An 11,509-nucleotide genomic window follows, 5' to 3' on the forward strand; every position below is an offset into this window, starting at 1 on the left:
CTTCTCTTGAAGTTTTGCATCCAACAACATGTTTTATAGCATCATCACTTAACGTTGCAAGTAAAAGACTCAACAAGGCCATATCAGTTCTAATCCATGCCTTATAAGCAGCACTAATCTCTATTGTAACACCCATCTCAGTAGTAAGAACAAATTTAGGAGGACATACCGATTCACTAGTGAAATGATCAAACAAGTCATATCCATGTAAAACAGACGTAAACTAGAAATTCCACTTTATGAAATTATCATCAGTAAGCTTTATAGTAAGCATACCCAGCAAACTTTCAATCTTCACCGAATTCGACATGATTATACACAACAACAATCTTGAATACCCAACAAGAGAAATAGATGCACAATATTGACAATCTTATGTCGGCAAGAAACAAACCCAGATGATAAATTTCAAGAAAACCCAACTTCAATCGATATATTCTTTAGAAATTATCAAATTCGCTAATCAAGAAAATCAAGAACTTCAAGAATTAACTAATTCATCAACACAATCGGCATCGGCCTTCAAATTCACAACACAGTTACGAGAAAACATTTAACACCTTTGGCATCGGCCTTGAGGCAATTCATCAACAAATTCTTCACATAATAGTCTTGTATAGCATCGGCCTTCAAAATTCCCCAAAAAAATTCCAACTTCAGCAACTAACTAGAGATTTAGAGAGAGATCACCTTAGCAGCAATCGGAACGACAGAAAATGAAACCAGGAGCACCGTGCGAGCAAAACCTGCTCTTGATACCATCTTAACACATTGAAGAAACAGAAAACAATTCACAAATCTTGTGAAGAAGATGAAAAGTTTATAGACAAAAGCTATGAATCTCAAAGTATTTCTTATTTCTCTCTGCAATTATGTTTTTCACTACATCACAAATACATCCAGAAATTAGATCCTTTTAAACCCTTCTAATACAATGACTTAAAGAGTAAGCTAGCAATCACATGTGCACAACACATGACATTTACAATCCTATCTAATACTATGTGCACAGCACATGTCATTTACAGTCATATCCAATATATTGAACAACTGAATTTCATGCCATGCGATATATACAACGCTCTCTAATGACTGACAAATAGTCTTGTTCATTTGATGAGGCAAAAAATATTGGGATTAGTAGCTAATTATCATTGAGATTTGAAATTTTCTGTTTATTTGTTTAAATATTATTGCTTCTGATACTTACAAATTGAATAAACAAGAAAATCCACTCAATCAAGCCGGATTTTTCTTATTTCCAAACCACAAAGCAGGAATTATAAGATGATTTGAGGAATAAAAACTTGTATCAGATGTGTGTTTTATTTGTTAAATACTTTTTGCATCCTTGAACTTTGTTCTTATGACAAACTTCTGAAGCCACTGACTACCTTTGCGCTTCTCGGCAGGGGACAAGAGAGTTGAGCCGTGATGGATGCCCTCGAGACTATTTGCAAGGAAGTTGTTGATCTGGTACATCACTACTACAAAATGACCAATAACTGGCGGTCCAAAAACTGACAAGAAAACATAAGCGATATTAATAGTTTATGTCGATTATAAGCGACAATAACTGTCTATGTCGGTTATAAGCAACATAGACAGTTTATGTCAGTTATAACCGACAGTAATTCCGACACCATATAAAGAGGGTGTCAGAAATACCTTATCCGCTAGTATATTATATAAAACCAACACCAACCATCGACACAATAAGCCACTTTTGTAGTAGTGCATGTTCTTCATCTATATACTTTTCGGTGTAAAACCAAGAAAGCCCAAATTCTTATGCTAATTATTGAGTTCATATTAAACTAGTCAGCAAGAGGATTTTACCTATCATATTAGAGGGTTTTTTAGACCAAATTGATTATGAAGGTTTAATTGATAATTTTGTAGCAAAGAATGCACGAAGAACCATCTTTAAGTGAAACTTCAGTGCTAGACTTTTTTAAGTTTTGTTTATTTGGTTTCTTAAGAGTGAACTTATTGTTGATTATTAGTAATATGGTTACTTTGTAGCTTTCTTAACATTTAATAATATTTAGAAACCGATAGTTAGTGAGTTTTAAAGTTTGTTTTAGTATTACTTATTAGCATCAATATTGTTCTTTTTTTTTTTTTACAAAATCTTATAAGAAGGGCCCATTTTATGAATTTCACACAAGTCCCCCGAAATCTCAGAGACTGCCCTGCTTCCCCCAATGCCCAATTGTACATTCTACCTCTTCCCCCGATACCTGACATATACAAGATTTCATTATTTTATAATCAACCAATTTGTATACTCAATCCCTGTACCTGACGCTTGACATATACACGATTTATCATTTTAGATTCAAGGCATTCTTCATCCCTTGAATATCCTCACAACTCAAGCACTTTACACAACTCAACACAACTGAACTCTCTTTCTTGCTTTGCAATGCATATGTATATGTCATGTTCACATGGATATCAATAATCACATTTTCTTTAACAAGGCTGCGAGCTTCAACATAAATCAAATTAATTACTAACAAGAGTAATATAATTATAAATAAAATGAAGTGATTTGGACGTCGGGAAGTTGAGTTTCAACGAGTTGCAGGTTTGGCTAGATTATCGAGGGATTTTCTGGCGATTTCTGTTGGTTTTAGGGCTTTTGAAAGGTATGGTTGTGTTTTATTCGTCCTAATCTTCAATTTGGTTTAAGTTTTATGAAATTTAGTGGAAAATTGAGTGAGAAATGAAGGTTTTATTATTTTCCAGAAACCGACAACGCAGAGGTCACCAACGCTGGACTCCGGCGAGCTGAGGAAGACGAAGGAGCATATTCCGTCAAATTTGACAGAATATTCTAACGGCAAAGGTAACGTCGTCAACGTCTGTTAAGGTTTTAACGGAATATTCCTAACGGCGGTTAGGGATTCCGTTAGGATTCCCTGCGCATGGCCGAGCATGTTGCAGTGCACTTGGCGGCGCGTGGGTGATCGAAATTTTTTTCTAAAAATATGGGGATGTTCGTGAAGTTATGTAAATCATATTGGTATATTCAAACTTCCCATTTGAGCAATATATGAGAAGTTATTAACTAGTTTTGTCTATGTACTTTAAATAACGTTTATTCAGATATTTCGCATATAGGTGAGACCTATCCCGAGGACGAGCGCCATCAAGGGCGGCTAAGGGGCTATGACCCTTCGACATACCAGTGAGTGGGCTTTTGGTTTTCAGTATATAATTATATACTTGATATTTTTCCAGAAAATGTGTTTAAATAAAAGTATGCTTTGAAATGCCATGCATATACATTTATATTCAGCATATGAATTATTATATGATGCATAATATGAATTGGTGTTGTGGACGCTCAGGTAAGTACCAAGTGAGTTATGTTTTGTTATATGAGATATTGATAATGTGAGACATGATTGAAAGCTCATAAACCTGCACCCCGGGTGATTGTGATTTAGTCAGAGATATGGCACATGCCTGTTTATAATGTCACCTCCCCCACCATATGCTCACATCGGATCCAATTTAGGTACACAGTCTTGTCGTACAGACCATTATAGGTGTTTCCGACTCGTAGGTGACTAGCGATTTATCACATAGCTATAATGAGAACATAGTAATGAGCATAACTATATTACACCCAGTCTTGTTGTACAGACCTTTACAGTGGTTCCAACTTGTGTGCAATGTAGTGCCGTATAGGTCACTTGCAGGGACTCTGGCTAGATTGACTAATGAGCTATAAATTCAGCCGTATAGACTTCTGCAAGGGTTCCGGCTAATATGTTATTTTTCCATGAATTTATTTTCACTTGAGTTACTTATTCTGTTTTATATTTTGGCATGGCATACTTATGAATATGGATATGTGAAGCATGATTTGAATATATATATATGTTTATATATATATATATATATATATATATATATATATATGTTTATATTCCATTTATGGGAAAGTTATACATGTTTTACGGCGAAGGGTTAGAGCATTTGATAAATGAAAAGGTTTGAAAAGCTTTATTTTTACCCACTCACACTTTCTGTTTTGCGCTCTTCCAGGTTTTAGATAAGCTTGTTCTTTGGTGGCTCAAGAGGATTAGCGGAGGTTCTGATAGACTATCACAAATGTAGGGCATCTTTGGGTGTCGTTTAATTAGTACTCATTTTCTGGATTGAACTTAAGCTACTTAGGCTACTTACGTTATGATTGTGTATTCACACATGTTCTAGCACTTATCTTAACTAGTACTCTTATGATTTTTTTTTTCATTTATTCGTATACGGTATCATTATTACTTCTGCATTATGCATATGGCTACGTCACCCTCACGTGACGGCCAGCATGCCTCAATCTCGGTCGGGATGTGTCAGTTTGGTATCAGAGCCTAGGTTTAGCAGTCCTGTATATCTTTTGAATAATCTAATCATTGTGATGTCTATTGTCAGAACTATGCCACCTCGTAGAGAGCCACGTCACTCAGCTGAGCCTAGTTTCCCTGATATTGCTCAGTTAGGGGAAGTTATAGCTAATGTCATTCAGTCTTTGCTCCATCCTCCTCAAATGACACCTCTTAAAACTGTGTATAACCTGAAGCTGAATCATTTCATGGGTAATGAAGGACATGAGAGAGCGGAGAAGTGGCTTAATCCTGTCTAGAAGACTTTCCTTGTGATGCAGAGTCAGGGGAATCTTCCTCCTGATAGGTGGGTCGAGACGACTACCTGGTTTCTGGGTTCGGAGCCTGCATCCTGGTGGAGACAAGAGTCTTATCAGATGTCACCAGAGGTAGCAACTGATTGGGAAGTGTTTAAACAGTTGTTTCAGAAAATGTTCATTCCCCATGAGTATATTGATCGCAAGAAACAAGAGTTTATACATCTTAAACAAGGAAAGATGACAACGAATGAGTATTACAAGAGGTTCACTAATTTGTCTCGATATGATCTGAAGGTTGCTGCTAATCCAGTTGAGATGCTTAGTCGTTTCAGGTTGGGTACTAAGAAGAAATGGTGTTCTATATCGACATCGACTCCTTGTGCCACTGACCAGGAGTTTTATAAGGTTTTACTACGGATTAAAGACTCAGAGAACATGCCTAGTGAAAGTGAAGATGAAGAAGAAAAGAACGGGAACCAAATGCGAGATGATAAAGGTAAAGGTCATTTATCTCAGATACCTCGTAAGACCCTGACTTTTAAGAGAAGTGGTGTCAGTTCTAGCTCTTCTAGTGGAGGTTTGAGCTCTAATGTGCAGATGAGAGTTGATAGATTTTTTGAAGGCCCTAGATTTCAGCGGCATAGGGACTTTAGTGGTTCAGGTACTCCTTTATGCCACAGGTGTAATAATAGGCATTTTGGGGAGTGTAAGAGATGCAGCAGTGCATGCTATACTTGTGGATATATGGGGCATAAGGCTGCACATTGCACTCATAATCAGCAGAAGCCCCAACAAATGTAAGTTTTAGATAAGCTTGTTCGTTGGTGGCTTAAGAGGATTAGTGGAGGTTCTGACAGACTATCACAAATGTAAGGCATCTTTGGGTGTCGTTTGATTAGTACTGGTTTTCTGGACCGAACTTAGGCTACTTACGCTCTGATTGTGTATTCACACATGTTCCAGCACTTATCTTAACTAGTACTCTTATGAGTTGGTTTTCATTTATTCGTATTCTCTGCTATCATTATTGCTTCTGCACTGTGCACATGGCTACGTCACCCTCACGTGACGACCAGCATGCCTCAATCTCGATCGGGGTGTGTCACTACGACTCTAGCTTGGTTAAGGATTCTCAATTAATATTTTAGAAATAGTAATTGTTTCACAATAAACATTTTAAAAATAGCAACTTTTTCTCAATTAACGCTTTATAAATCGTGATCATTTCTCAATAATATTTGATAAATGGTGATTGTTTCCCAACAATATTTTATATCTAAGGGCTAGTTTGAGATTGTGGTGCTTTTAAAAAATGCAGCTTATTAAAAAATTTGAAACATCAAATGTGTTTGATAAAACAAAAAATAAAAAAGAAGTGTTTTAAAAAAAAATGTTGTTAATGACAGTAGAAAAACATAGAAAAAGAGAAGCAGAATCTACCATGCTTCTAAAAAAAGTGTTTTTTTTTCCAAAGCATAGTAATATGTGTCCATTTAATGTATTTTTCAAATGACAAGTATATATACCCACATATTTTACAAAATTACAATATTTACCCCTACATTATTATCATTGATATTTTTTTTTTTTTTTGCTAACCTCTAGTACAACCAGTTCCAAGAGTATCAAATAAAAGAGTAGGCTTAGCTTCGAACGGAATGCAGGCATCCGAAATACAAAGATTAGCAGACTTAATACCAACAGAAGCTAAAGCATCATCCATAAAGTTTGTTTCCCTAAAGATATGACACCATTTAACCTCCTGAAAACCGCCGACGCACCACTTGACATCCTCAAGGATAGATCTCAAGTTCCAAGGCATCTCGCACTTCCCTTGAACATAATCAATGATCAGCTTGGAGTCGCTCTCAATGATAATATGGGAGAGATTCTTACTCGTCGCCCAACAGATAGCTTCTCGAAGAGCTAAGGGCTCAACCACATTAATGGTATTTTGCCCCAAGTTTAACGCTCCCACAATTAGAGGGTTCCCCAACTCATTCCTGATCATAAAACCTCCAGTAGCAACTGAATTAATAATAGACCCATCAAAATTGATTTTTACAGGTAGGTTAGGTGGCTTACGCCATTTAATAATATCGCTCGAACTCATGGATTCAACTCGAACTCTACCACTCACATTTTCCTTAAAGAACTCATTTGCCACCGCCATGGCCCTAATGAAAGTACAGTTACAGATAGGATTCTCACTTCTGAAAATTATACTATTTCTGTCATTCCAGATTTACCAGCAGATCATTAAGGCTTTACCAAAGGTACTTAACTCCCTCCCATCCTTATGAGGAAGAGTATTCAACCAGTCCACCACATTGTCACTAGTAGGAGCATATCTCAGCAAATCACATTTGCCAAGTTCCACACTTGCCTCGCAAAATTGCACTTTAAAAAGATATGATTTTGATCCTCCCCATTGTTTTTACAAAAAGGACAACTCGTATCTATATTATTCATAAACCTACTCAGACGAGTTCTAGTTTGATGCTTAACTTTGATAAGACACCACCCGAAGATTTTGACTTTAGTAGGAATGGTTCCCTTCCAGAGAATATTGATGAAATTTTGCACGTGCGACAGGGCCTGGTTATCCATTTGCAACCAAGTGGTTGACTTAATCTAAAACTTACCATTAGCAGAGGGCCCCAAATCAGCCTGTCTTCAGTCTGATGTAAGGGAATAAGGATACTACAAATCTTAGTGAGAATATAATTATCAACAAGTTGCGTTAACTTTTCTTTATCCCATCTACGATTATCAATAAAATCTTCCACTTTAAGATCCCATTGATTTGATTACCACGGTTTTACAGAATAAGATGGTAAATGGGATGAGGAAAAACTCAATTATGGGTCCAGAATAAAATATTCCAACCATCACTCACTGATCATCTCATACCATTCTTAATCATCTCTCTAGCACCCAAAATGTCTTTCCAAGCCATCGAGTGATGGTTGGAGCTCAAGAACTCATCATTTCTTAAATACTTTCTTCGAACAATATTCACCCACCAGTTATTATCATCAGAAAGGACTTTCCACCCCAATTTCGCAAGGCAAGCATTATTAAAACGATCAAGGTTACAAACACCTAACTACCCGCACTTTTAGGTTTACATATGACTTTCCAGCTCACACGGTTGCATCTCCTCTCCTTACCCCAGAAGAAATCCCTGCTTTCCTTATTCAACATGTTGTTTATTTTGTAGGAACATTTAAAGCAAGACATGACATGATTGGGCATACCTGTAAGATTAGAGTTAACAAGGGTGAGCCTTCCAGCCTTCGAGAAAGAGTTTGCTTTCCATCCTGCTAATTTCTGCTTGACCCTTCTTAGCAGTTCACTCCCATTCATAGGGTCTTTCCGAAAACTATATTATAGATCCCCAAATATTTCCCTATCGTAGTTTTATGTTGAATTTGAAGAATATGGACAATTTCATTTCTTGTATGACTTGTAGAGTTACTAGAGAAATACAGAAAGGACTTATGAAAGTTGATATTTAGACCATAAGCATTTGCAAAGTTATTTAGAGCTTCAAGAACTATCCTTGCGCCTCTAGGGGTAACTTTAGCATAATGAAGGCAATCATCAACGAACATAAATTGGAAACTTTATATCCAAATAGGAAAGTTAGCACTCCAACATTAGACTTAGGGATACAAGCCAGTTCATTAAGGTTTCGAATGAGCAGTTCCATACATAAAATAAATATATAAGGAGAAAGAGGGTCCCCCTGTTTGATACCCCTACTTGGGGAAAAATAATAGTGGGAGTCACCATTAATGTTGACCAAGAACGATGTGGAAGAGATGCATTCCATGACTAAATTAATCCACCTAACACTAAAACCAAAGTTTAAAAGCATGTACCTTATATAATCCCAATTCAGAAGATCATAAGCTTTCTCTAGGTCTAGCTTCAGCGCCATAACACCTGTTCTTCCTTTTTTCCTGTTAAATCCTAAGAACAATTCATGGGCAATTAAGATGTTATCATGAATTGATCTACCTGGCGCAAAAACTCCTTGATTAGGCGAAATGCAAGAATTAAGGAGCGGCTTTAACCTTGTAATGATAATTTTGAGAATAATTTTGTAACTCACATTGCAAAGGTTGATAGGTCCATAGTTATTCACTGTCTCAGGATTATCAACTTCAGGAATTAAGGCAATGTTAGTGTGATTAATTAGTCTAAGGCTAGAATTGTTAACAAAGAAATCCTTCACCATATTACAAATTGAGTTATCCACCATCTCCTAGCAATTTTGATAGAAGCTAGCATGAATACCATCGGGACATGGCGCTTTCAAAGCTCCAATACTATTAACAACATCCCAAATTTCCGCCACCAAGAAGGGAGAGGTTAGATTGGTATTTTGCTCATTAGAAATGCACGGCTTAATTTGGAACTAAGGCCAGCATCTGGGGTGACGGAGCCTCAAAACATATAAACTGCAGCTTGAAGTCCTGCACAAAAACTTGTTCAAGGCCCTCACCTTTACTCCACCAAATGTCATTTGTATCCCTTACCTTGTTAATTTCATTCGGCTTCCTTCTCACCATTGCATTCAACTGAAAGTATTTAGTGTTTTTATCCCCGAGCTTATGCCAATCTGCTCGCACTTTCTAAGCCCACATTACCTCCTCTTCTTTGAGGACCTAGGATAGTTTGCCATTTAATTACGATTCTAAATTGATCTTGTCAAACAATTCCCTTGAAATATTTTTGGAGTTATGGTCACCCAATAATTGTCACATCCCGAGCTCGACTCAGCCGTAACATGATATTGTCCGATTTGAGCCCTGGCCACACCCTCACAATTTTGTTTATGGGAACTCACGTGAGAACTGACACACTCCGACCGGAATCGAGGCATATTGGCCTTCACGTGAGGGTGACGTAGTCATAAGTGCAATGCGAAAGTGACAGTGATATGAAAATGTGAGTAATTAAAAACCAATTAACTAATTCACACTAAACACGTAATTAAGTGCGAGTAGAGATGTTTAGAGTATAGCTACACATAATCAGAGCATAGGTAACCTAAGTGCAGTCCAGCAGGCTAAGTATTAATTATACAGGACATGAAAGAAAGAAAGTTCCTACATTATTTGAAGTCTTTCAGAACCACCGTAGAATCCTCATAAGCCACCAATACGAACTTCTACCTAGAACCTGGAGGGGCACAAAACAGAAAACATGAATGGGCAAAAACAAAGCTTTTCAAAACCATTTCTCTTTCCAAAAGTAATAACCCCTAACTGTAAAACCCGTATAGTTTCCCTTAATACATACGTATGTAGAAATCATGCTCGAGAGTAATGAAAACCAAGTATATGCCATGTTAAGTATCTCAGCAATGAAATAAGTAAGCCAAGTGAAATAAATCAATATAAATGATATGCTCATCAAATATGCCTGCACACGAGTCGGAACCACCTATTGTGGTCTGTATGATAGGGCTGGGTGTAATGAAACAAGATTAGCTGGCATAACGATGTCCTCCACCAGAACAAGACATCTTTGATATACCCAGCTAACATAACATGTCTTGCCTCTAAGCATCGATAACTCTAATTCATAACCAAGGGATGTGGGGTAGGGTTGCATCGTTTGAACAAACGTATGAGAAATAACAGAGTGTGTGGCAACATAATCAATTAATACTCTAGCAAAATGGCCAAGAATATTCAACGTACCCATAATAAGATCAGGATTGTTCTGAACATCCTACAAAGTGATATGATGGACACAACCCTGCGTCTGCTGTCAGCCTCTACGACCTCTGTTAGCTTGATTTCCATGTCCCTTCAAACCACGTCCCTGACCAGGCTGGTTAGTTTGCCTCGATGATCCTGCACTGCTAGAAGCAACCTCAACATTCTAGGACTGCCCTCCAGGATATGGTGGATATGGTGGATATGGCGTGTAACCTCCTAGGTACTTAACGTAACCACTCTGATGATATGGATCGTGTGGGTACTGATACGACCCTCTAGAATATGGAGCTATATCTCCCTGATAATGATATGCTCCACCATAACCCGTAAGGGTATAGCCACTAAGCCCTGGGACTTGCTGAATAAAAGCTGGAGGTGGCGAGGCAGGTGGCTGAGGCTTCTGCTGGTTTTACGGGCATTGGATAGCCCGATGTCCCATCTGGCCATAAGTGAAACATCTACTACTACCTCGTCTACACTCCCTCAAATGCTGATTATTGCACCTATGACATAATGGAACACCTGAACTGTTAGAATCTCTTTGTCTCTAGAACCGGGAACATTCTGAAAACCGGCCGCCTCTCCGAGGTGCAGTGGAACTCGAGCCCCCACTAGAAGAACCATAATTAGTACCACTTCTTTTAAAACTCTGCGTCTTGCGATGACTGGCCTTTATCTTTATTATTATTTTTCTTCTGGTTATTATCTTTTTCTTCCTCCTCCTCGCTATCATTTGGAGCGTTCTCAGAATCTTCAACCTAAAGTAGAACCTCATAAAACTCCTGATATGTGGAACAGGGAGTAGTAGTTGCCATGGAACGCCACTTCTTTCGAGTACCCCACTTAAATCGTCAAAGCATTTCAGCAGGATTTTCAGCAATCTCTAGACAATAACGGGAAAAATCAGTGAACTTCCGGTAATACTCATTAGCTGACATTTTCCCCTACTTTAAATGCAAGAATTCTTGCCTCCTACGATCCAAATACTCTGGGGGTACAAATCTCTTCTGGAATAACTGCTTAAAAACCTCCTAATCTGCTGCTTCTTCCGGTGACAACTGAAAAGATTCCTGCCTCCACCAGGATGCAGCCTCCTCTCCCAAAAACCAAG

At 37.8% G+C, this 11,509-nt stretch overlaps 1 protein-coding gene across 1 annotated transcript; it reads right to left on the bottom strand.

Annotated features, from left to right (window-relative positions):
- Positions 1–6,254: 6,254 nt before the first annotated feature.
- LOC126625420 (uncharacterized) lies at positions 6,255–6,833 on the bottom strand. The gene has a single exon (XM_050294519.1). The coding sequence runs from the start codon at positions 6,831–6,833 to the stop codon at positions 6,255–6,257; it is 579 nt and encodes a 192-aa protein (XP_050150476.1).
- Between the last annotated feature and the right edge of the window lie 4,676 nt (positions 6,834–11,509).

The sequence above is a fragment of the Malus sylvestris genome, chromosome 6 (genome assembly GCF_916048215.2).
Source record: "Malus sylvestris chromosome 6, drMalSylv7.2, whole genome shotgun sequence".
Taxonomy (NCBI): Eukaryota; Viridiplantae; Streptophyta; class Magnoliopsida; order Rosales; family Rosaceae; genus Malus; species Malus sylvestris.

Bases quoted from the DNA above. Each gene is read 5' to 3' on its own strand.
- LOC126625420 (XM_050294519.1), bottom strand. From the start codon at position 6,833: ATGGCGGTGGCAAATGAGTTCTTTAAGGAAAATGTGAGTGGTAGAGTT.